General features: G+C 36.7%; 1 protein-coding gene and 1 long non-coding RNA gene across 5 annotated transcripts in view; one reads left to right on the top strand and one right to left on the bottom strand.

The window, feature by feature from the left end:
* Positions 1-6,633: 6,633 nt before the first annotated feature.
* Positions 6,634-11,382, bottom strand: LOC139322782 (uncharacterized). Of its 2 annotated transcripts, XR_011600874.1 has the most exons (4): positions 11,260-11,382; positions 9,516-9,628; positions 8,942-9,151; positions 6,634-7,368 (listed from the first exon to the last, which is right to left on the bottom strand). It is a non-coding gene; the product is annotated as an uncharacterized lncRNA (long non-coding RNA). The 2 variants fall into 2 exon arrangements; XR_011600873.1 differs by lacking the exon at positions 6,634-7,368 and having other exon boundaries at positions 8,881-9,151.
* An 8,896-nt stretch (positions 11,383-20,278) lies between these two features.
* Positions 20,279-27,449, top strand: part of STXBP5 (syntaxin binding protein 5) — a 112,394-nt gene continuing 105,223 nt past the window's right edge. For all 3 annotated transcript variants that reach the window (XM_070932659.1, XM_070932658.1, XM_070932660.1), the window contains exons 1-2: positions 20,279-20,431; positions 21,724-21,821. In XM_070932659.1, coding sequence (XP_070788760.1) covers positions 20,279-20,431; positions 21,724-21,821 — 251 coding nt within the window. The remainder of the gene's footprint in view (positions 20,432-21,723; positions 21,822-27,449) is intronic.

Below are 27,449 nucleotides of genomic sequence, written 5' to 3'. Positions count from 1 at the left end.
TAAGTTTTAAAAACTTGATAGGAAAAAAAAAGCTCTCTGCCTGATGTATCCGCCAAATGAGGAAGATCTTTTTCAAATTGCCACTTGCCTACAAAACTCCCTAGAAGTTTTGTTCAGCTCATATTTTTAGTCATTTAGGGGTACGGGTAAACATCTACTTTAATCTCCCAGACTTTTTTAGAAAATGATTTAAGTGTGATTTAATTAGGCACTGCATTCTTCCTTTATACTGGTGATTTTAACTGCTATTATGCCATGCTTGTATTTGTTTTATATTTATCTTACAATTTAAATTCATAATTAAAGACCACAAAGCAAAGTGTTGGCAGACAGAAGTGGTATCATTTAAAATCAATTTTGATGAAGAGGAATGTCATTCAAATTCCCAAATCTTAATTTCCTTTGGACAATATACAGTATAGCTAGAGTTTATTATACATCCAGATAATACTTCAAGAGTGAGCAAGGAATAAATAGCAACGTATCATTGATATCCACACAAATACGCATCTCATAGTCTACAGTTTCACTTGTTAGCCCCATACTAACTAAAGTCAATCTGTGTATTGCTACTATTGGTTCTACATATACATGCTGATAGACAAGACCATATGGAAATTATCTTTGATGGAAACCAAGGTGAAAGGAAACCATGATTTGTTTTAACCATCATTACTGAATAAGCCACAATGACTGAGTTCATACAAAATTCTAAACTATAAACTCATGGTTGAAAAACCAAAACAGCTATATTCATACATCATAAGCTAAAACTAGCCAAACCAGATAAATTAATGCAAGACAAAGGGATGAGAAAGAAAGCCAGCTAATATCACTTAGCTTTTTCAAACATTAAGTATAAACTCTTGGTGGTATTGAATGGATGGTTAGTAAAACAGAAGTGGGCTTTCCTTTCCCAAAGCATTTCACACATTATATGACTGTGTAAAAATAAACAAGCTTGCAAATCCTTAATTGTATTAAAACAACTGTTTCAAAGTTATGCTTTTAGAGAACAAACTTTAGCAAATAAACAAATGTAAAATGAAATGCTTTCAAAGGTCCTTAATGTTTGCAAATTTCTAATAACATTGTCAATGCAAACACAGATTTAAATGAACATCATGATGTTCTTTTACCAACATAAGTGAGGGGGGGAACCCCAATAAAAATAAATTTTACCTAAACAGGATTTTCTGTGATAGTCTCCTCAATCTGCTAGGTTGTCAAATTTTTCAACTTTCAATTTCCAAACATTAGGGGTGCTCAAACGTTGTGACATGCCTTGGGGATTGTAAAGATATTTTGGTTACTTTAATATAATTTAGATATGCTTGGTAAGTAACTACATACATATCGTAACTTTTTAACATTTTGTTTGTTTCATTAAAGTTAAAAAGTTATATAAATGGGGAAAACATATCACACTGAATATTTTTTTCTAGCAAACAGCAGCATCAGTTTCCTTTCTTCTCATTCTTCCTTTTTCTTAGGATATGACCTGAAGCATTGTTTCAAAATTTAGTAAATAGAAAACTATAGATACCCGTTCAGAAGTAAATCATACTAAATATAAGCAGGAGAACTTGTATTCTGCAGAGATGTCTAAGATTGGAATTTACAAGCATTTATTTATTGGATTTTTCTCCTGACTTTTTTTGGTTAACTCAAGGTGGCACACATATCTAATGTTCCCACTTCCAATTTTCCCCACAACTCTCTGCAGTTGAGTAAGGTAGATAGAAAAAGCGAATGGCCCAAAATCACCTTCCTGGCTTTCAAGACTCATAAGCTTTTGGATATTAGTCCAGCATCTAAGCCACTACCCCAAATTGACTCTCACGATAGCTATGCACTTATTAAAAAACAACTCTCACATAATAACTCAAGGTATCAATCAAACTACCATAGCAAACATATCAACTGCAGAATTCACTAATATTTATTCATTCACCATTTATTTATTTATTCACAGTCAGTCAGAATCCCTTAACAGAAAGCCATAGTATGTAACCTTTAAACAAAACTAAGAACCACATTAAATGGGGCATTAAATGTGCTTTTGCATTTAAAGAGCATTTTTAAAACAATCATGGCCATAGGACCTGAAAAGGATTAGGAGCAAGGCAGAGATCAAATGGATATAGCTTTCTCAATTGGTAAAGCAAAGATTTCTCAATTGACTGATTTTAGTTTCATAAACTTAGTAATTCTTTCATGTTTAATTGTCCTATATCAATTACAGCAAGAGGCGAACATCTGAGAAATAATTCATAATAGCATGTTAGTAACTTTTAACTCCAAAAAAGTATATGCAACACGCTCCCATAGAGAGGGGCTCCTCCGGGTGTCGTCGGCCAAACAGTGTCGACTGGCGGCCCCCAGGGGGAGGGCCTTCTCTGTGGGGGCACCTACTATCTGGAATGAGCTCCCCCCGGAGATACGTAGGACCTGCGCACTTTCCGCCGTGCTCTAAAGACCTTTCTATTTCAGCAAGCCGGCCTGGCCTGATCTTTCCCCCTCCCCCTTTTAATTTTTAATTTTTAATTTTTAAATTGAAATTGAAATTTTAAATCTGTTCTAAATTTTTGGGATGTTTTAAATTTTCTTGGGCTCAAATATTTAATTTGGTTTTAATTTTGCTCTTAACTTTTGTATCTGTGTGTTTTATTTTATGCCTGTTCACCGCCCTGAGTCCTTCGGGAGTAGGACGGTATACAAATTTGATCAAATAAATAAATAAATAATAAATAAATATATAATTTGTTTTTTTAAATGTGGTACATGCTGGTATCTGTAATTTAACAATAACTGTTGAATTACGTATGAATTTTTTCTCTTATTTAATCTGTAATTTCATGTAGTTACATGGGAAAAAATCTCACTATATTCATTGGAACATACCTCTTGGTAAACATGCCACAAGTCAGACTGCCAGTGAATAATAACTCATTCTGAATTTAATCTTGCAGCAATGCTTACGTGCTCTTATTTTATGGGAAATGGCAACTGCATATAGTTAAAGTTTGCAGGCAGGGTGTGCTGCTTCCAACATAATACACTAATATAAATCATTGTCTTTTTATTGCAAGGAATTGAGCTGGATTTTGTCCACACATGGGAAAAGAGATAGAGTTTCTGAATATGCAAACAGCTGTCAGTTAGGAATACAGTAGGTGTCCATTATCTCCTTCCTTTTTAAATGGCTAGGTCTTAAAAATGTATGTAGTATATTTTCTAGAATGTTTACTTTTGTGTTAAAGATGGGTGGTACATTTTCACTTTTCAACAAGATCCTTAGCATATTTATTCAGAAACATTTTGTTTGATCTATGAGTTAACTAGTGAAGAGGTTTCCTGGTATGGTGTGAAGGCTTGGTTCATGCATTCATTTTAATTTTTAATAAAATAGCACTATCATATTTATTGGGTGGCGGCTCAGTGGTTAAGACACTTTCAAGATTTGAGATCCAGTCTAGATCCAGATTCAAGACTCAAGCATCATGCAACAGGGTGAAGGCCTATCTTTGCCTAGCTCCTGCCCACCTATCCTGTTTCCCCCAAAATAAGACATCCCCTGATAATAAGCCCAATTGGGCTTTTGAGTGCATGGCTATAAGGCCAAGCGCTTATTTCAGGGTTCAAAAAAATATAAGACAGGGTCTTATTTTGGGGGAAACACAGTAGCAGTTCGAAAGTATGCAGACACGATTAGATAAACAAGTATCACTTTGGTGGGGAGGAAACAACACTCTGTGACATTATGCTAGAAACAGCGCTCCATGACATAATGGCCCCAAAAATGAGATGAGCGCTGCATCCTATAGTCGGCAACGACTAGCAGGGTAAAATTCACAGGGACTCCTTTCCTTTCTATCTTATTTATTATGTATATATAGCCACCCATCTTAGACCAAACTCTGAGCAGTTCCCAGCCAAAAATTAAATTTTAAAGATTTTTTAATGTTAGTTTTCAGTGTTTATTTTGTAAATTTGTATTTGTTTTAATGTTATATTGCTTCCACTACATTAATAAGGTTAACGTGTACTCATTAACATATAGTAGAACTTCAGAAAAAATATTGCATCTATTTCATGGATCAGCTCTTTCAACTATACTATTCTTTTTCTTGTAAAAGGTTTACAGCTATGCTAATATACAAAGAGTCTTTCAGTTATCTTCAAAACCTTCCTTTAAATAGGCTATGTTTAAAAAGAAAATAACTTGTTTGAGTCATCCTGTGAATTTACAGCTGAGCAGACTGACTCTAAGAATTCCAAAATACGTGTGATCTAAATTTCATTATTAAAAAAGGTAGGTGAGAGATTATATATTGCCCTTCCTGATGCATGTCAGAAAACAATCTGAGGATAAAAATAAATGGTTGTAGGCTTGGACCTGGCCATGGCCTATTCAGCATAGCACCATGACCCCTGTCATGATTTGGCCCTGAAGGAAGAAACAAGTACTTTTCCTGAAGCAAGGAACATTTTTGAGGAAATAGCTCATCCTCTGAAATACATATAATCACTCATGCCTAATAAAGAGGCAGGCAAAAAAAACCCTCAATTCTGAACCCTACAGGCTATGTTCATTTCCCTGCATCACTTCATTTATTTAAAATGATTTGTGTCTTTAAAATACACACAAACACACACGGGGTAGTGGGGGAGAGGAAAAGGGAGAGAGATTTGGAGATGTAATATAATTACTATTGAGGTCTGAAGGCCTGAGGAATTGAAAAATATGAAAAGAGAAGCCATACCTTTATTCCAATGGTTCTTTTTCCCCAGTAATCCAATCAAATTAATAAGATTTTCATAACTAATTTTAGAGACTGTCTCTCATCTGGCTTTCTGCCTCAGTTTAGGAACACTGTCACCAATCACTAGGCCATGGAGAGAATTAATATTATGGTGACATGTGTTATTTTCCTCTCTCTTTCCCGATAAGGAGCTGTAGTCTTCATTTAGCAACAGTTTTGTGTATTTTTCCGATGAGGCCTCAAACTAATTGGAAAGTATATTCCACAATCTTTAGAGCAGTCAAGCCCAAATACAATTAGATTGCCCTAAGCAAAGATGCAGATTTAAAAAACATGAAGAGAAGACAGAACTTGGAATACTGCAAGCATATTGCCCATTGGGGTGGAGGAAGAGTTGCTCTGTAATTAACTTCATAAGGAAATAGAAATCCAATCCATTTTACAGGGAAGAAAGAAACTTGTCCTTATTTCCAAATACTATTAAAAGAAAATTGAAAAGAAATTAGTTTCTGATCTGGCACAGGGAGGAATGTAAAACAAGGACTTTTCAAAGGAATTCATCAAATAGCCTATTACTTCTAGGGAATAGACTATTATACACGCAGTTCCCCACTAGCTAATTCAGCCTTAAGTCCTAAATACACATATTTGAAATCAATAAAATTTCAATTGGGTTTTTCATGCTGAGTCTAGATTTGGTGGTCATTAATATCGGACATATTCTCTTAAATTTGTGCCAATTCAGTTTCTGAACCTGCCTAAGTGATCACAAAGTAATAATTAAAAAGGGATCCACAAAAAGAGGAGGAAGCCTTTGGGATATCAATTTAGACCTTTATAGATTCCCACACTTTAGGTTAGATGGTACTTAGGAGGGGTGAACTACTCAGAACAACTCATAAATTAAACTTTCCATATCTGTTACAAGTAGTTTTTTTCTTTGCCATGGATGAATCAATCCACCTTTTGTACAATTAAACTTCCTAATTTGTTAGATCTTGCCAGGTAATATTTTTTAATCAAATGGAGACTTTTAAAAGCACAATGGAAAGGAGGACAAGTAAAGGGAAACGTCATAACCAGCCCATTAGGAACTGTAAACAAAGGCAAAAAAACAAGAACTTTATTTAAGAAGGAAGACACATTGACTTGGTTGGCAATAGAGCTTCAATGGCCTTATGCAAATCTAAGAATTAACTAGTTATTGATTTTTCCCCTTTTCTGCAACTGAAGTACAAGAAAAGATTCTTATAAGCCATCTGTCAGATCTAGCATGTGGGCTCTGGGACCATCTTCTGTAGTGAGGGAGATATTTCAAATTGTCTATGAAAACTGCTGAAGGTATTTTTAGACTTGCAGAATATCCTCCTACACTACCAGGGAAGCCTGTCAAAAACATTTCTTCGTTTGTTCTGCACTTCCAATTCATGCTTGTTTGCAGTAATATTTGTTGACCAAAGGTGGGTGGTTGAGCTTTTTGGCATCCATCTCAGCTAATGTGAAATTAAAAATATAACAGATCTTTTTGCAAAGTTGTTCAGAAAGTTTGAACACAGAAAATTTAAGGGAGGATAGGATGATAAAAACAATAGCTGCAAAATGAATAATAAGAGAAGTTTTACATTTCACACTAGAAAGTCTAGGTTCACTAGATATTAACTATGAATGCAATGTTGTGGCAGCCATGGACAAACTTCATTTAACCATGTTTAATTATCTGATTTTACGATGACCAGAAATGTTTATGGACCATAAAGCATCCTTTCCAAGGCCGTCATAACTTTAAATAACTGGCCATTAGTCAGGAACAACCTGTAAGTACTTTTAATACTTTATAGAGAACATTGTTATCTTAACAGGCATTATTATAAAACAGCTATCTAAATCAGTAAAAGATACAGAAATTAAAGTATTAAGGTTATCTTCTTTGCTTCCAACTAGGTATTTCCATGTGGCACTATACTTTAGGATATATCCTGATCAGCAGAAATAGAGAGCGATCAAAAATCATGCAACAATAATGTAGAAGGGAAAAATTATGAACTTGGGAAAAAATTGCATTATGAGTAATAAAAGGTTTTAGAGTTAGCAAATGAGCAGAACAAATAGAAGCTTCTATTTTCTATTCAAAAATTGTACACTGTCAAACATAAAGTTGCATCAGTTTCATTCAAGTGGTACTGCTTTTACATTTTTCAACTGAAATATGCACATTAAATTTGCTTTAAATATACATGCTTTAACATAGTAAGTCTTCACAAAATATGTTTAAGTGGACCAATTCCACTTCATTTTAAATATTTTGTTTGAAAAAAACTACTTTGACTTCTGTAAAGTATGTTGAATCCTCATGTAGCATTACTGGCAACTCCTTACAACAGCAGCTTCTTTTCCCAGGATCAGGTGGCTGTTCTCCACAGTTACAGTGCAATTCTTGAAAAACAGACATTTGGCTTAAAGAATTATAACATTATAACGTACTGTATGTGCTCCAAAATATACTGTACTTTTCACTTTGAAACCAAAGGAACAATTCTTGAAGTGTTTTGTAAATGTTTTGCCATCATACTTCTCTTTAGTATAACCTTGATGTGCAAATCTCCTGTTCAAATCCAAACAACAAAATGAACACAAATGAATAATTAAAACAATACAATGAAATTTTTGAGAAAGGCGGATTTATTGCAACAATGTGTAAGGTTCTTCACACCTTCTCTGAATTTGGTCTGTTTATTCCCCAATGGATGTACACCTCCATTTGGGAAACTATGTTCTAGCTTGAGAGATATGAGAGCCAGTTTGGTGTAGAGATAAAGTCTGGCCTAGAAAGCTGGAGACTATGAATTGCAGGCCTGCCTTAGGCATAAAAGACAGCTGGATGGGACAATCATTCTCAGCCGAAACCACCTCACAGGGTGGTTGTTTTGCAAAACATAGGAGGCAGGAATATTAGTTATGTTCACCACCTTTAGATAGGTAGGTAGTTAGATAGGTAGGTAGGTAGGCAGGCAGGCAGGCAGACAGATAAAGATTGACAGACAGTTAGAGAGATAGATATGAAAAGATTATTGTATGATGAAAGACAGGACTTTCCAAGGCATCCCTTAGTAATCTCTTAACTAAATAAATACAATAATGTCATGTTTAAAGAAATGTTGATGCAATTTGTTTTATCAAATTGAATGAAATCTGATTTTTAAAAAACAGCATAATTTCTCTGCCTAGTAAATTAATTGCTACTTGTACAAAGTATTAGTGTTATTGTTGTTTTTGCTTGAATTTTCTATCCATTGCCAATTTATACTTTACTTTTGAAGTACTCTCAGATACCAATCATTTAGACGACAAATGTTTTGTTAATATATTAAAGTTAATGAATGTAACCTGTGAGCTGTATAGTATTGTTTCTAATCCTATATCTTGAATCAACCTTCTTTTATGTCCCCTCTGAAAGATATTTTCTTCATAGCTTTTTCAAATGAGATGCAAATATGACATTTGAGCTATCATTTCATTAGCTACACAACATAGAACCAGGCCTGCACAACCCCTGGTCCACTAAGCAGCTTTGTGCAGCCAGCTGGCGTTTTTTAAAAGTAATAAATTGACCTCTACTGCTGCCCCAAAAGACACATTGCTGAGCACCTCCAGGACTCACTACTGCAAACCATAATACTTCCATATATCCAATACAGGCAGTCCTCAATTTACGACACAATTGAGCCCAAATTTTTGTTGCTAAGCGAGACATTTGTTAAGTGAGTTTTGTCCCATTTTATGACCTTTCTTGCCACAGTTGTTAAGTGACTCACTGCAGTTGTGAAATTAGTTATATGGTTGTTAAGCAAATTTAGTTTCTCCATTGACTTTGTCAGAAGGTCACAAAAAGGGATCACATAACCCCAGGACACTGCAACTGTCATAAGCCAAGTGTCTGAATTTTGATCATGTGACTATGCAGATGCTGCAATGATTGTGTGAAAAACAATCATAAGTCATTAAGCAATCATAAGTCACTTTTTCAGTAACTTTGTAACTTTGAATTGTCACTAAATGAACTGTTGTAAATTGAGGACTACCTGTAGCCAAACAACTGATCAGTTGGTTGGTTGGCAATGATTTTTAATTTAGTCCCTCTAGAAGCTGTACAGGCCTGCACCATTATAAATACCTACTAGGAAAAACATGAAGTTAAATCCAACAGCCCCAGGAAATTTTCTTCACCTCATTTATAAACCCTATTATAACACAAGATTCTCAATCATAAAATCATTATCTCCTAGGAACATTTGTGCAGAGTTTCCAAACTCTTTCAATGATGCATACATCCAATCAAATCTCAAGTAAAATGAGGTAGCCGCATGCCTTCGGAAGGATTGTCTACCCTGTTTAAAAGAAAAGAATCATTTTAAAAAGTTGTTTTGAGTTGTTAACTAGACCATATATGAAATTTACATCTTTAAAGATGATAGGAATATGCAGCAGATACAAAAAAATAAAGGGTTTGACCAAAATGATCCCTGCTCTTACATGAAAAAATAATTTAGCACTAAAATCATGTTCCTTTTGGGTTTCCTATTTTTTTTTACTGATGTTACTTTCAACAGATTTATATAGAAGCTCAAGCAAGAACACTGCGTAAATGTTAACTGTCTTCTAGAATCGTAATGTAATAGTAATAAGATCTAAAATGTCAGACATTCTGCAAATGATATTTCTATTTAGTAAGTTTTATATTGCAGTACTCACCAGCATACACAAACAGTGACATCATTCCTATTTTCTACCAGCTGGAGAGATAAGCACTGCTTCATTCACTCAGTAGGGTAGTTGTCATCACCAGAAAGAATTAATAAGAAAGACTGAATAAATCAGAATAGATTATTTATTATTAGTCACCATTTTGTAGACATGATCTAGTACAGTTTCTTAGTTGTGAATACATTACGTTTATTGACTATGGTCATGTTGTATTATTGTTTGATCAGCTGTCTGGTTCTTTGCCATGTAAACCAGGTTTACTGTTAAATTAAAACAATCATCTGATTGTATATAATCGGCTGCTGTTTTGTTCTCCGCATTAGAACATTTTAGTGATTATTTTGTATGGTATTCTCAAAGCTATATCGATATGTTTGTTATCAGAGATAGACTATTTGAAAAATTGTCATCATGTTTAAAGCTTTTGGTAGAACAGAAGAGAATAAAAAAGCAAAAATATCATAGGTAACTTACATTCAGTTTGCAGGAAAATGAAATAAGGAAGACATTCTTGCTACCTAATGCATATGTCAACATACTTAAGAGCAGGAAGAATGTTTGTTGAACTAGATCTTAGTTTTAATTGTGTAGTTAAAGTGATAGAACTGAGCTTTATTGATTTATTAAACTCTGGGATAGTATTTATCTCTCAGGTAATGTATTTATGACTTGTTTGTACCAGTATGTACAATTTCAACTCAAATAAAAAAAAATAAATCTAAAGGTAGTCTTTGACTTACAACTGATCATGTAACAACCAGTAAAAATTATGATGAACTTGAGAAAGTTACTTACAACCCATCCTTGAAGTTACAACTGCCATATTATCCCCACAGAAAAGTAATTGCATTTCAAGTGCTTAGCAACTGGTTTACATTTATGACCAGTTACAGCATCCTGCAGTCATGTGATTGTGTTTTGTGACTTTCTTGCCATTTTCCAGCAAAAGACACACATTGGAGAAGCTGGATTCAGTCCTCCGACCGCTTGATTTGCTTAACAATAATTGTAAAAACAATCAGAACATTGAGTCTGGTCATGTAGTGACTCAACTTATGACTGCAATGACTTATGACCAAAATTCCAGGCTCAACTGGAATTGCTGGTAAACTGAGGACTACCTGTATCTCTATTTCGGCTTTAGGAGTGTGGGGAACCATTTGTCTGCAGATATTGCTTGATTACATCTCCCATCATTCATGATCACTGATTATGTTAGATGGAAACCTAAAGTCCATCTGGAGAACTAAACATTTTCAGATGACAACATGTACTCTAGTCTGATTTCATAAAATATCCAGTTCAAATACAATAAAAATAACATTTGTCACATAACATGTTTTCTTAAAATGGAATGTATTCAAGTGGATGGTAGTTTAAGCATTCAAACAAGGAATTCAAAAAGCTAGTTGTAAATGTTGACCTATGGAGTTTGCAGAGCATAGCCCTCGCTCACTCTCAAATATGACCAGAGAAGATCAGCCAAAGTATTAAAAAGTTAATACCTAGCATTCTTAATCATAAAAAGGGAAAGACTAATATCTTTCAAATATGATCTATCTATTCCTCCATAAGGCTGTTTGAGTATCGATGTTCAAAACATGTTTCGGAGCTAAGACCTCTCCCAGCTTTTTTTGTAAATTAAAAGACTGGTGTGAAAATTGTAAATTTGTATGACTATTCTACATCTGGAGAAAGATTAGTATTGCTTATTTGTGTCATATCAATATACCTGAACTTGAAGAATGCAATAGCAATTCTGAGAAAATTTCATCCTCTGCGGTTTGCTTCCTTTGGCTGGAGAATATGTGATCTGGCCTCTTGCTCACAGTGGAAAGACTCTTCTAATCTCGCTAATCCTGTAAGAAAAAATAAGATCCCTTACAGCAGAACTATTCAAAAGGAAAGTCCCCTGGTTGAATTGGGAAGCTACAGAAACTGAATGAATAAAGAAATTGATTCCGAAGCAATAGTACAAGTAGTCCTTCACATACGACCACAATTGAGCCCAAAATTTCCACTGATAAGCAAGAGAGTTGTTGTTGTTTTTTAATTTGATTTATATGCCGCCCTTCTCCGGAGACTCAGGGCGGCTTACAATGCATTAAGCAATAGCCTTCATACTTTTGTATATTTATACAATTCAGCTTATTGCTGAGTTTTCCATTTTATGATCCTTCCTGCCAGTTATGTAGTGAATCACTGCGGTTGTTAAGTTAGTAACATCGTTGTTAAGTGAATTTGGCTTCCCCATGGCTTTGCTGGTCAGAAAGTCAGAAAAGGTTTTCAATTACCTCAGGACTCACTGCAACCATGATAAATATATGCTAGTTGCCAAAGCATCCAAATTCTGATCACATGACTCTAGGGATGCTGTATCAGTCGAGTGAAAAACAATTGTAAGTCACTTTTTTCAGTGCCATTGTAATTTCAAACAGTCATTAGACAGATGATTGTTAAGTCAAGGACCTGTATTACATAGGCTACGCTTTGCTTGTTTGTTTTTAAGATCTGGCTGCCCAATTCAACTAAATGTAACTCTGAGCAGCAAACGGAATACAAAAATAAACAAACAAATAGATCTCATCATATAACAATTAACAAATACAATATATAAACATAAAATAGCAACCATTACCTCCTTCACAGGTGTATATCAGCAACACTAAGAAGATAAATACATGAGCTACATCTTACCACATCCAAAAGCTTCTTTTATGCACATAATTGTGTATATAACTATTGTTTCCCCTTCACCGTTTCTGAAGTCCACACTTCAACCCTTATTCAACCAAGCTTTTCTATTTACTTTAATAGATACTGAATCCTCCACATACTGAATCCTGACCATATCACTTCGAAAGAAATGGGAGACATGATAATAAACAACCAGCTGCAGTAAGGTTTTCTGAATGCAGCTGATCAGTACATGGATCTATGAATTCTTGAAGTGTTTGCAAAACTAGTAGGCGTATACTTCAACAATCAAAAATAGGAGATTTTTATCCTGGGTGACTGAAAATATAATATGGTTGGCATATTTTTAAGTTTATTTACTTGCTCTTACTCTAAATGTAGTAATGAAATATTCTGACATCAATCTTGTCAATATGGAATCCTTTGACAATTACAGATGTATTATAATGTGTAATAGGGGCTTAGCAGGGAAAATAATCATTCTATACCATTTGGCTTCTTCTTTTACTACTGCTTTGTATGTTGTTGGGATAAACCTCATCTTTAAAAAACATTTGTGTTTGCACATTACACATACATACATACATACATACATACATACATACACTTAAAAATTTAAAATAATTTTATCAAACAGCAGTTTTCCCATTGAAACAGACACAGCTATAAATTTCAGTGAAGTTCCAGAGCAGTATTACTATTTTGAATGCTGTTTCACACATAGCAATATGTGCAACATGCCAAGACAAAACCAAGCAAATCAACTGGTATTTTAATATCTGAATCCTGTCATAATTTAGTTTGAAGGATTTGCAATATAAAATATTTCTTAATATTTCAGATTGCTTTTACTAGAAATGCTAGTGATTGAACCTTTGACTTCATTATTAAAAACCAAGTGTTTTATTAAAAGTTTTCTTCTCCACTTCTCTATATATATTGACTACCTTTAGGATAGATCTGCTCATCCAGTTATGTTTATGCCAGTGCTCTCAAACTTGGCTATTGGAAGATATGCAGACTTCAACTCCCGGAATTCTATCCACAATTCAATTAGGCATGGTCTAGATTGGAAGGGTGTGATATTACTCTGGCATTGATTGATTCGTCTCTAAAACCAATAATCATCTAATTTTGAAATCAGCTAATCTGGTTGATCACAAAAAGTTAAAACAGTATTAGAATTTTGAAAAATCCCACAGAAGATAACAGCAAAAGCAAAGTACTTTTATCTTGTTGCCCAGAAAAACTCAGGGAATATAGAATGTAAAGTTTCTACTTATGGCCACTTTATAAATCCAGGTCTTTTTTCTCTTTGTTACATTTATTAAAACACGATTTAATTTATTTTAGTTCAATGTAATTCAATTATTTTACATGTGTATCCTTTCATTCTAGCAAACAGGTACCATTTTATTACATATATGCATTACTCCTACTTACTCAAAAAAAAACACCCCATCTTTGAGTTCAATTAGACTTCATATGCCTAGGTATCAATATGCAGAACACATTAATTTGAATAACCTGTTAAGACAATTGCTATTTATTTCTAAAGAGTGAGTTTATAGAAAATTTGTGGTGAGGATAAAGTGGTAGTATATGTTAAACAAAATATGAAATTATATCTAGATGGAGACAGGAAAAACTATTTTCTTTTACTGGTTAAAAGGAAAAGAAGCAGATATTCTTTGGAAGAAGTTGTCCTCATTAATTCTAAGCTGGCCAACACTGATATGTGGTAGAAGACAGAGCAGCAACTAGAACTCGATGAAACAAAAAGAAACAGTACTGTGCATTTTTAGACTAGGAAAGAAATTAATTAAGTCCTTGCAATGGTCAAAAGAAGATTTGGATAAGCAGAAAAATAAATTAGTCCTTCAGACAGTGCTAGAATTACAAACCTCAGGGAATTCAGTGAAAAGGAAACCAAGCTAAAATTCTGAAGAAGAAGAAAAAACATAAAATGAGAAATAAATTAGGGAAAAGAAAAAAAGGAAACATAATCTTGTGTTCTGAATTAGCTGCCCCATGCTCTCTGAACACAGCTGCTATAAAACAACTGTATGTTCAGGTGTGGGTGGTAAAAGACATACCATGGCTATTGCTAAACTGTTCAGAGTGATACAAATGAAAAAAGGAAAATAGGAAAAAATAGGAAATAGGAAAAAAATTAACATAGATTTAGAATGCTCAGACCAATTATTCTTCAGGTTCATTTTGGCAACAGGCACTCAGCCACCTTCTTCTCTCCATGCCTATCTGTCCCTGTCTCTCAAATCAATGTCCATTTTTATAGTGAAGAAAGTGAAACAATGATCTCCAAGAACTTTCCTATATGCCAAGAATGAAAGGTTTGTTTGAATTATGTGGGATTTAATGAAACACTGTCCTTTTAAAATACACAAGGGAACATGAACAAAATGTAAGACCAATGTAGGCTTGATTTCAGAAATCAAAACCTCCACAAGTGTGAAATTATTTCCTGCTCGCTTCCCTTAAATTGTTGTGGGTGACAATTGGTAATCAGAATAGATGTAGCAATCCAACTCTACACTGATTCTGTATCTTTGAAGACAAGTAGAATGGCTTGTGTTGTCACAACTGTAGTTGCAGACACTGTTTGATTAATCAAATTACCACTGCTTTCCTCTATTCTCTGCAATCCCCTTAGAAAAAAATATCTGTGTCTGACAGTATTCTTTATCAGTTTGTTTGACAACACTAAGGTGCATCATACTCAAATTCATGCCTTCTACACAGTGCCAGGAAGTAACATTCAGTGTTTCTACTCTGGCAGTGATGGTCTTGTCATAGCAATACTAACTTCTTTGCTGTCCCATTTCCACATAATCCTCAATAGGCCCACAATTCTTGTGTAAGCTCATAAACTCTAATACTTCATATAGGTAATAATACTCCACTTTCATTGCAGTGGCTTCTAGATTTTTCAAGGCACATAATATTCAGAATGTGGTTATGAACATACTGCTTTTGACATTTTCATGACATATTGATTATAGACATTATATAAAACCTAGTTGTAACATCTTTTAATCAAGCATATGGCAATGGTTTCATGAAGCATATTAAATTTATTTTCATTTATTGCTATAACAATATATTTCACTTATGGATAAGTTTGGTACATAAATCTTGACTCTAAAAATAATCTGGTGATGGCATGGGTAGAAATCAACAAAAATATGTTGTTCCATCCTCCAATAATTGAAGTTTGACCAAATATCCATAGCACATTTATGTTTAATAATATAAACAGATCTCAAGGTTTACATACTGTAAAATGTAGTTTATATACTCTTATGTAAAGAGTAGGGACAACCACTATTTATTAGCTTATTTATTTACATTTCTAAGATTTTGATAAAATACGTTCTCCAAATCCTGTACATTTAAAGCATAAAAATAATCATGTATAAAATCTACAGCATAATAATAAACCCAAAACAATAGGCATTATAGGCATTACCTTGCCAAAACTGAGCACTTTAATGTTATTATCATATAGAATTTATAGCATATCATCTTCAAAGGAGAAAAGATAGTTTGGATCAAGCATGAGCATATAAACAAGTCCAGTTGGCATCTAGAAAGTATCTTTTCACAAGACTGTGCTGCAGCTGTAGAGCACAGCTGCATGGTTCAGAGCAAAGATGTAGCTGCTTTAAAAAGTTGTCAACAAATGATCTATGAGCATTCCAACATCCTCTGACATATTTTTCCCCTTTTGAATCTGAATCTTTTGCCTCTTCAATCCTACAACTGCAAAACGAATACATAAATATGCCAATAAAATAAAATTTCAGAATAAGGTAGTTTTTTTCAATACTAAATGTTAAAAGTTTGTCATTTTTTATAAGTTGTGGGCTAATTAGGCACAATTATTTAGAAAAAAATACAAATAACTTTCATTTATTTTATTTTCTAATTTAATGTTATGATTTAAGCATGATTGTCTCAAGAATGGAATACTGGTTCAGCAGACTGATGATTTATATATGCCCAGTCTTAGTTGTATATCAAAAACTGGATTTTGATATAAAAGTCTTAAGTTTTTAAAATTCTAAAATATATCTTCCAAATTTCAGTATCTTCAAAAGAGTCTAATGCTTTTTAAGTCTGATTTGCAGCAATCAACATAAATAGGATCTAACTTCAAACATACTTTGCTTTGATGTTCAAAAGACTGAATACTCATCTCTCTCATGGCAGACTAAGCATACAGGAGTAGGAATAGAATCTTAATGCTGTACAACACACGAAGGGGCAAAATATTTCTGGGAGCCAGTCTAGTATAGTAATTAAGGCACCAAGCTAGAAACAGAGATACTGTGAATTCTAGTCCTGCCTTAGGCCCAAAATCAATTGGGTCACTTTGGTATACATGTGTATTCCCAGCTCAAAAATGTAAGCAAGGAGAACAATTTGTCTTTTTCTTTGCTATATCAGACTTTTAAAAATGTACACAGTTTTTAAACGGACCAGTGGAAAATGCTTCTGACACCTAAAATTTTAGCTAAAATTATCCTCAATATCAGGATGAAAAAATCTAACTCCATCAAACTGACTTTTGATTCCTGGTGATTACATGCTCATGGCTATGAGTTGTTCTTGGCAGTAATACAGGTATCAATTTGCCTTATTTCTAGATGTTTACTTAAGTTCTCAATCCAGTCTACAGTCCTGTATTTTCTTGATTCAATTCTGAATACTATTTTTCAAGTTCAGCTAGCATTGATTTAGGTGCTGCTACCAGATTTAGGTCAAGATACAATACTATATATTTTCCCTTTAATCCCATTCCATTTTGTTGTAAAACAGGCCTGGTTTATTCAGTTTCATAAGACACAACAGTTTAACAGTTAACTTAGTTATAGTTTGGGAAAAGAAAAAGGACTGAACAGCTCAGATACCTACAATAAACTGAGAGAGAGAGAGAGAGAGAGAGAGAGAGAGAGAGAGGCTAACAATGTATATTGATATTTACTTTAGCTGGGCTTGGAAAATTTAAATCTGCTATGATTATGCTCAAAATACACTACATTCACTTACCTTGGAGTAAGTCTCCATAGGATTAAAGACTTAATAATCACTTAAAATACCTGCTAAATTTCTGGGTCTGAAACACAAGAGTGGTCTTTAAAAGTCTTAAGGTAACTAATACAACTGTTCTTTTAATTAAAATAAGTTTCTGAATTAATTTTAATGATTGCAATTTATTTTTTCCTATTTTATTTTACACTTTACATTTGCTTTTGATTTAAAAAACCATTTAGATGTGGTGGGATAAAAAATATGTTCAAATACAACTGTTTCCATATATGCTGCCTTAAACTGATTTAATAATTCCACCAGAAACTTGAAGGCAGTTCTAAAATACATCTCAAAAATCTGAAGAGAAAACCATCATGCCTATCTCCTGTTTAGTTTTTTTTTAATTAACGGAAAGCAGGAACCAACCTCTTAGATCTAAAAATATCTAAAGTCCCTCTGGAAAGCATAAACTCGGTGGTTATAGGCATTTTGAGCTGAGGTCATTCCTGTCCAAGACTGGCTTGTCCTAATCTGCCTCTTACTCTGTTTTTACTGCTCCATCAATGAAAAAGCTTTTGACCAGCATCAGCACCATCCTTTATCCCTCCATCGCTTCCTACAATACAGCTGCCTCATTTCTTTCAGAAGACGACGACGACAACGACTTCAAAGAAGTAAACAAACAAAAAGCTAACCACGACGTCTCTTTTAATCATTTGTCCCCCACGGGGAACAGCCATCCAAGTCACCTGCGGAGCGCTTCAACTTTTGAAGGCGGCAGCAGAATTTCCCTCTTACTGCCTCTACCTGAACGGAGGGCGCACTGGCGCTCCGTCCTCACCTGGGACATCCCTATTGCCGCCTTGCACAACAGCAGGGATGCCCCTCCAAGCCCAATCACCAGGCTCTGTGATGTGCCTGCATCCTGGGTCGGGCGGACGCGGACCAGAATGCTTTGAAATCAGCACGACCGACTCATGGGTCGGCGGGAACCTAACGAAAGAATTGCCCTCCGACGACCCTTCCCTCCCTCCCTCCCTCCCTCCCTCCCTCTTTCTTTCTTTCTTTCTTTCTTTCTTTCTTTCTTCTTTCTTTCTTTTTCTTTCTTTCTTTCTTTCTTTCTTTTTCTTCCTTCCTTCTCTTCCTTCCTTCCTTCCTTCCTTCCTTCCTTCCTTCCTTCCTTCCTTCCTTCCTTCCTTCCTTCTTTCTTTCTTTCTTTCTTTCTTTCTTTCTTTCTTTCTTTCTTTCTTTCTTTCTTTCTTTCTTTCTTTCTTTCTTTCTTTCTTTCTTTCTTTCTTTCTTTCCTCTGACGCATATCCCACCGCGCTTCCTTGAGGCAAGGCGGGAGCTGGGCTGCAGCCCCTTGCAAGCCTCTCCAGGAAGCCACCCGAAGGCCGACCTCCAGGCGCCTAGCTCAGCCTTTCCAAGGCGCGCTTTTGTCCCGGCGCGCATGCGGCTGCATTCAAAGGGCTTTAATCAACCCCGCAGCCCGAGCGCCCAAGAGGCCAATGCGCCCCAAACCCCCACCCCCACCCCCACCCCGCCTTCTAGGAAGGCCGTTAGGACGTCGTCCCCCTCCCCACCCCCCACATCCATAACAAGAAAAGACAGCAACATCCGGGTGTTTGCAGGAAGGCCTTGGACCGCGCATGCTCCGCCTCGGTCGCTTCTGCTTTGCCACTACCAGCAGTTTAAGGAGACAACAGCGATATCTACCACAGGGGTTGGTGGGGAAGGAGGAAGACGGTGTTGCCGCCGCCGCCACCGCTTCACGGTGGGATCGCCTTTCTGTGTTGTGAGGCGAGGAGGAGAAGGAGGCGGCAGCGGCAGTAGCAGCTGCCGGCATAGCCTTTGCAGGAAGATGGTTGTGGGGGCGTGTGACAGCCGGCGGCAGCAAAGTCCCCACGAAGCGCCGCTGGCGACACTCCCGGAGCAGGAGTCTCGCTAAGGGGCAGCGTTGCCGGCGAGGCAGGCCGGCCGGCCGGCCAAGCAACCAGCCAACGCAACCACCGGGCGGCGGGGAATTGCAGCTGCACCAGGGAGAGAGAGAGAGAGAGAGAAACTGTGGTGGGCACCCGGCGAAATGATGGACAGCCGCTTCTACTCCCTTTAAGTGAAAAGGGGGTGGGAAGTTGAGGCGGTCGTCGCTGTCACTTCTGGGCTCGCAGCCGCACGAGGAGGAGGAGGAGGAGGAGAAGGAAGAGGGGGAGCGTAGAGGCAGGCTCGGGCTCCCCTCGCCGCGCAGCAGTAGTAGCGAAAAGCGGGAGGGGTGGGCGAGGAGTATCGGTGCAAAAAAGAGGGCCGGGGCTTAGGGGTTTGGACGGGAAAGGAAGCGCAGGCAAAGGGCAGCCTGCGAAAGGCGGTCGAAGCGGCCTTCCCGGAGCCTAGAGGGCGCCCGGGGTGGGTGAGGGTCGGGGCAGAGCCGTCTGCCAGAGGCGAGCTGCTTGCTTGAGTGTGGCGTGGAAGCGCCCTGGCGTGGCGAGCCGCCGAAAGAAGAACCCCGCCGCGCTACGTTAATCTCGCCGCTAGATTTATTTACTTCGTGCGTTCCCCTCCTTCCTTTTCTCTTCCTGTTCGGCGCTTTCCTCTTCCTTGGTCAGGTCCACTCCCTCCCTCAGCTGATAAGGGTGACTGCTCTGCCCCCTTCGTCCGCGTCTGCCTCGAGCAACCTCTTTCCCCCCCCCCCCCGTCCACCCCTTCGCGCCTTGCCTTCCCACCCTGTGCCCAGACCGAGGAGGGGGGAATGATAATGGTTGGATGAAGAAAGCAAAGCAGGAGGGGAAAAAAGCCGAGACTTCGAGGCGTCCTTCCCTTTGCTTCCCCCTCCCTTTGCAGCGGGACCCCTCGCCCTGCCCGCCTGCTCCTTCCCTTTCTCCGCTCGTCTGGATGAGGTGTGTGGCCGGGCGGGAGTAGGAGCCACGGCAAGAGGGGGGTGGAGAGGGGGAGGAGGAGGAGGAGGAGGGGGAGGAAGAAGAAAAGGGTGCGCCGCCGGAGAGACCATGAGGAAATTTAACATCAGAAAGGTGTTGGACGGCCTGGCGGGCTCGTCGTCCTCCTCTTCAGCTTCCTCCTCCTCGCAGCAGCAGCAGGCTGCAACCCGGGAGAACGACATCCAGGAGACCCTCCAGTCCGAGCACTTCCAGCTCTGCAAGGTGAATGCTGCAGCCGGTTGGGAAGAAATGGTGGGGTGGGGGGGGGAGCAGAGGATGATGTAGCCATGATGGGTTCTGCAGACTCTGGACTCCGATGCTTTTAAAGCTGTCAATTTAATGTGTGTGTTTGGTTTTTTTTTTAAAAAAAAAATTGTGAGTGGGGGAAGAAGAGCAGCCGCGAGGATGACGTTATGAGGGACCCTCGGCTTTTATTGACAAGCATCTTCCCCTGAATGGCTATTTATCACTTGAATTTTAAGCTGCAGATATGTACATGTATATCTGAGATGCTTGGAGGGAAGCCTCTAAATGTGTGCTTCGCTGTTGAAGACAATTAAAATGCCACTCTGATGCGATCAGAGGACAGAGTACTAAATGCTCTGCATTACCAGCAAACACGGAGATTTTAACAGTCTTCAGTAAATGATGTTCTCTAAATATAGAAGGAATAATTCTTCATTTTGGGGTTGGAGGAAGAAGTAATACTAATAGGAAGGGATATTTCTTTTCCGATGGGATGCAGTAAATGCAGTTGGAGTCTAAATTCCAAAAGGGTGATGCAGCAGATTAATTCACCAGCTGTGCCAAATTGAAACACAAAACCAAGTGGATGTTCCTCTCCACCTTTAGACACCTGTGGCCTAAACTGCTGTAGATCTGCTTGTGGATTGAATACTTTATCTAAACAATGGGTTAGGATTGATCCTTAAGATAAAAAAAAACATTTTGGTTTCACTGGCTTTGCCTGTGCTGTTTGCTCATTACCCCACACAAATGAGGTTAAGTACACCTCTAGTTGTTAAAAAAATAAAAAGGAGGAGCATTGGTGGCCATTGTAATGCATTAAATGCAGAAGTGCCTATGTGTTTTTTTTTTTAAAAAAAACCTTTTGTGTCATTTAAGGCCTCCAGAGAAATAGAAATAGCTCTCCAAAGAGCTATCTTAATAATTAGTGAACACTTAATTTACAGGAATGACTGCATCATCAAATTTCTCAGTCTGTCCCAGATTATAATACAGTTGTTTAATTTTTGCAAGAGTTTCTAAAAATAGTAAAGTGAGAAGAGAATAAACTTGATATTTGAGAAGTGAATGATAAATAGGTATTTGAGCAAAGACTTCTTTTTGTTTTCTGTATGTTCAGTAAGATTCAAATACATTCTAACCTATTTTCCCCCAAGTTTAAAAAAATATTTTGTACAGTAAATGAAGTCATTTCTTCCTAAAACATCGGCTTTTTATTTTTCTTTGGTTGCCTGAATCACCATTGCTTCACTACCTTGACTTGACAGACTGTACGCCATGGTTTCCCTTATCAGCCCTCAGCCTTGGCTTTTGATCCTGTTCAGAAGATACTTGCCATTGGAACACAAACTGGCGCTTTAAGGCTGTATCCTTTTGTTATGTTTTTAAAAGAAAATACTTAAGAAGGCTGTCCTTGTGTTCTATTTAGTCCTGGAGTTACTGTGACAAAGCACTCTGCAAGCCAGGTATGCATTTGAATGGGGGAGACAAAAAAGTTGTTCCTTTGCATTTACTTCTCTGTGTGTAATCTGAGTCTTCCAGTATTGGAAGACAGTATAAGACATTGTGGGAAAACATGTTGGTTATTTTTACTGTTAGTTGTTAGCTTTTCTGGAATATTAAAGCAGAGTAATTGTTTTCCATATTGTAAACCAAAAACATGAATTAGGATTGTTGGGGGGTGGGTGGGTGTTGCCTTGTAACCTTGTATCTTAAAATGTGAATCAGAAATGTACCACTGGATTTTGTTATATAAAATGTTTTCATAAGTAAAATGTTCTTGTTGTTGTTTAATGGTAAATGAAGTAGTTTTTGTGTGGCTTTCAAGTGTAAAACATGATAGAGTTTTAACAAAAACTGAGTCAATATATGGCTTTGTTGGTAGCACTGATAGTATTTAATGTTTCTTAATAGATAAGATTAAATAGATAAGTTTAAATATATTAAACACTAACAATATATTCTCCTTTGGAAAAACTTTTGAGATATAAAGGAATTGTTGGCTTATGTAGATGATCTAAGTACTTAGTTAATAAGTTATGTTGTTTCTTTAGTAGAAGTTTAAGGTAAACAAAAGCAATTCATTTGGAGATGGACTAAAGAAACAGTAACTGCTTCTGTATTCTTGCCGAGAAAATTATGTGGATAGATCTATGAAGGTACTAAGAGACATTACCTTTTAATGACCTCTTCTGCTGTGGCAACATCTTAAATTACAAAAATTATTGTAATGTTAATTTGTTAAAAATTGTTAAAATTTTAATTTAATTAAAATATTAATGATGAAGCATTGATCTTTTTACCAATTACAAACTAGAAAAAAATACTTCCAATGAAGTATTAATATAATCAAAGAATTTAAAAGAAAGATTGAATGCAATCTGTGCCTTTGATACTTAATCCATGTTTCTCTGTTTACAAACTAAACATTCTTTGGTCTGCATTATAAATGGCAAGTCCTTCTCAACTCTGGCAGTTTCTAGGTTTGCTTGAGAGAAAGGAATACATGCTGCTAATTTGCAGGATCTATGAAGTTCTTTAAAAAAATACTGGGCATTTGGGATTGGTTTCCATATATTGACCTGCCCTCATTGAGGGTAGGACAGTGTGTGGAAGCTTATGTTCCATGTGGAGTAAAATAAGCAATGTAGCCCCTTGGTGATTCCTTTATTGACAATGCTAATACATTAGAAACAAGTGAAGATGCATAGGAGTAAAATTGTGAGTCAGTGTAAATCATTTGTTGAAGAAATTATAGCAAAATAACCAGTTGATAAGAGCTGAACCATTGTATCCTGGGACAGAATTTTATGTTAAAAGTCTGTTTTCAAATATGGAGACAGTGGATAAAACTAAACATAAAGACTAGAAAGGGTTATTGATATCAATGGGTATAAGTTTTAATGATTGTGTCTATGCTTCCCATAGGATGTTTGCAAGTAAAAATTGAAAATATAAAATGGCTACACTAATTGTAGAAAAATAGTTTTTAATCCTGGGACAAGTAACTTGATATGCTTTTCAAATCTTTCTATACAATAAATAGTAGAGTTGAGATTATTAATGTGGTTTTCTACCATTTAACATGTTCTCTAGCCCCTTAGTTGCACCATATTTGCAGAATTGGAATGTGATAATGAGTTATATGGCTTGTAATTTGTAAAATATTAAGTCAGAAAAAAAAACACTATTTGGAATGATAAGGTTGGTTTTTTTTCTACTTCTCCTGTGCAAGAAAAGGCATGGAGATAATAGATTGTTGAAGTCTAGGAATAGGGTTTTGTACTTGTCTGTCACACATAGACGCTAAAGGGGACTACTGCCCTATATTTCAAATTCCTGGAGTATGTATTTATTGAGACCAGTAGCACCATAAACAACAGTTTCTGGAAAGGCTTGCTGCATAAATACAGCTTGCTTCATTCACTATGAAAATTACAGTGAAAATTCTAAATTTTATAAACTACTGAAAGCTTTTTTTTTCTAGTTTCTTTTAAATATTTAGTAAAATGTATAGTGAGACATACTTTCTACTGTTCTTTGTATAAATGTGTATCCATTCCTCTTAAACAAAATTTTAGTTTTATGAACTTTCATCAGACTATTCAACTTCATCTCAAGTTTAAAGATCCTATATATAAAATTGTATTAATAGGTGCTTATACTGTTGCTTCCTTGTTCTTTAAGCAACTGCTTCTCTACATGACAAAGAGATTTCAAATCTGGCTCTTTTAAGGGTCCTGGAATTAATAGAATTAATAAACTCTACCCAACAATGTACATAGAAGTAGTCCTTGTCTTACAATCACAATTAAGCCCCAAGTTTCTGTTGCTAAGCAAGACAATTGTTAAGTGAGTTTTGCCCCATTTTACAACCTTTCTTGCTACAGTTGTTAAATTAATCTCTGCAGTTGTTAACGTAGTAATGAATTTAAGTCTCAAAGGTGCTTTTTCAAAAGGCAACTGGACTTTCTTTTTTTCTTGAAGACGTTTCACTTCTCATAGAAAAAGATTCATCAGTTCTAACTGGATGGTGGTGGGGATGGAAGGATTAGTTCTGAGGTTGTTAAGTGAATTGACTTTGCTTGTCAGAATGTCGCAAAAGGTGATCATATAGTCCTGGGACACTGCGACCATCATAAATACATGACAGTTGCCAAGTGTTTGCATTGGTTGTAAGTGTGAGGAAAGTCATAAGTCACTTTTTCAATGCTGTTGTAACTTTGAATTGTCATTAAACGAATGGTTGTACGTCGAGGATTACCTGTATTGCCTCTTCATCTAAAGTAAATTCAAAATTCATTCAGGTGACAACATAGCTAAATGTATAATGTATAATTTTCTCATTCAAATCTTTTGTAAAGTTTGCAAAGCTTTTCAGTAATGAGACAACTAATTTTGTTGATTTTAATACATTGGCATTTTATACATTGCTGAATTGCCACTGGCATCCATATTAATTGTATGCATTTTACTAGCACTTCTATTTGTTTTAAATTTGTTTGGTAGCACCTATTGTGACCAAGACATTTTATTAAGAGGTACATGCTTTTACGAATTTATTGCCCTTGATTAGATTAGATTAGAAGAGTGGCTACGTTCTCAAAGTACAGAAATCAGGCAACTTCAACTGCCCCACCATTCCAAGCATTGGAACCACCATAGGTTAAATATTGTGGTTCATAGACCCTGCAAATGTAGCCATTCCACTGCCTCTAATTCAGTAAGCTTCGTTCACATGCTTTTTAGCAAAAAAAATTTAGTCGAAAATAGCTACTCATTTCTTCTGATTTTTGGATACCATAGACTAGTGCCATTCAGCTCTCTTTCTACAGTGTCTATTTGTTTTAGTATGGTTTATTATTATAGCATATTTTCAAAAGGTTTCTTTTCTATAGCTATTCACTTTCAAGCAGTGATCGATAACAATGTCCCTCCTGTCAAAAATAATATTCTCTTAAGCCCCCTATAGGTTGCAGCCTAGTAACTTATTGGGTTTTCCTTCTCTGAACAGTTGATCAATTTGAATCAGTTGACTTAAGGATTAGCAAGTTTATTTATTTATTTATTTATTTGTTCAACTTGTATGCCGCCTTTCTCCGAAGACTCAAGGCGGCTTACAATGCATTTAAAAAACATATATAAAAACATTAAAAATTAAAACATTAAAAACAATTAAAACCCATTCACACCATTCATGGCCGGATCTCGCCAGATCGCAACAGCGAGATCAATGGCCCCAGGCCTGCCGGAAAAGCCAGGTCTTCACCGCTTTTCGGAAGGCCAATAGGATGGGGATGGTCTGGATCTCAGGAGGTAACTGGTTCCAGAGAGCTGGGGCAGCCACAGAGAAGGCCCTCCCTCGCGGGCCCGCCAGCCGGCATTGTTTAGCTGACGGGACCTGGAGAAGACCAACTCTATGGGATCTTACCAGTCGCTGGGAGCTATGCGGTGGAAGGCGGTCTCGAAGATAACTTGGCCGTGAGCCATGTAGGGCTTTAAAGGTAATAACCAACACCTTGAATTGTGACCGGAGACGAGTAGGGACCTAGTGCAGCTCGCAGAGAATTGGTGTAATGTGGGTGTACTTAAGTGTACCCACGACAGCTCGCGCGGCTACGTTCTGGACCAACTGTAGTCTCCGAACACTTTTCAACGGTAGCCCCATGTAGAGCGCATTGCAATAATCTAACTGTGAGGTGACAAGGGCATGAGTGACTGGGAGGAGAGCCTCCTGATCCAAGTAGGATCGCAATTGGTGCACCAGGCGAACCTGTGCAAGGCTAGGTCACCCTAGCCACAGCTGACAGATGTTGCTCTAATCTTAGCTGTGAGTCTAGGAGGACACCCAAATTGCAAGCCCATTCTGAGGGGGACAATTTCTCCCCCCCCCAAGAACCAAGGCAAGTAATGCCACAGGAGAGTTTCAGATGGGATTTGCAAAAATTCAACCTTAATAAATCTAAAATCTTGCATTATTGCAAAAACTCATAAGCTATTTTAAATTTCTGATCACCCATAACATTGAACAATATCTCACAGTAGAATCTTAATTAGGAGACTTGTATCCCATTTTAGAGAGCCAGTTTTGTGTAGTTGTTAAGGCATCAGGCTAGAAATCGAGAGAGTGTGAGTTCTAGTCCTACCCTTAGGTAAGAACCAGCTGAGTGACCTTGGGCCAATCACTTTTTTTCAGCCCTAGAAAGAAGGCAATGGCAAACCATTTATTAAAAAAAATCTTGCCAAGAAAACTGCAGGGAGTAGTCCAGGCAGTCTCTGAGAATTGGACCTGATTGAACAACAACAAAAAACTATTTTGAATCCATTGGCGTGACTTGAGTCAGATTCATCCAGAATCTTTTAGCTTAATTCTTAAATGTATTGAATTAAATGTTTCTATTAGCACTCCAAATTTTGCAAGCTCTAGAAAAATGAAATTATGAAACAGCTATTGACTTAAAGAACTAACAAAACTCAGAAAATACACAAAGCGTATTTTTGATAGTTATCTATTATCATGAGCATAAAACAATATATTTGGGAAACTCAGATACTGTTAGTTCGGCATGTGACTAAATTATTAGGTGATTTCTTTATTATATTTAGAATTTCATTGTACATTTTTCAAAAAGAAATTTCAGTCATAAAAAGAGAAGCAAATTAGTAATGGAGGCAAATAGCATCAGTAGTGCTATTGCTTGTTGCACAAAGAGGTCTACATCCTTCTAGAAAGTTGTCTATTTTTAATTTGTCTTCAATGTCCATATTGTATCTAAATTTTGGAGTTTATTCAATTAATTCTAAAACCCATTCACTCTTGCAGAATCTTGGCTTTAAATTTCTGGTTAAACACTTCAGGTTTTGCATTTACAGTTCACAGTTTGTCTTCTTAACTCCTGTTATAACATTATTTGCGTACAATTGTTAGGAAGTGTAGCTTAGATATTTCATCTGCAGTTTCCAGCATACTTAAACTTCATGAATATGCCAGGAC

This window comes from Pituophis catenifer, unplaced genomic scaffold, assembly GCF_029215685.1.
Source record: "Pituophis catenifer annectens isolate HBS135680 unplaced genomic scaffold, rPitCat1.0.hap2 SCAF_1, whole genome shotgun sequence".
Classification (NCBI taxonomy): Eukaryota; Metazoa; Chordata; class Lepidosauria; order Squamata; family Colubridae; genus Pituophis; species Pituophis catenifer.
This window is presented reverse-complemented; position numbering and strand designations above follow the sequence as displayed.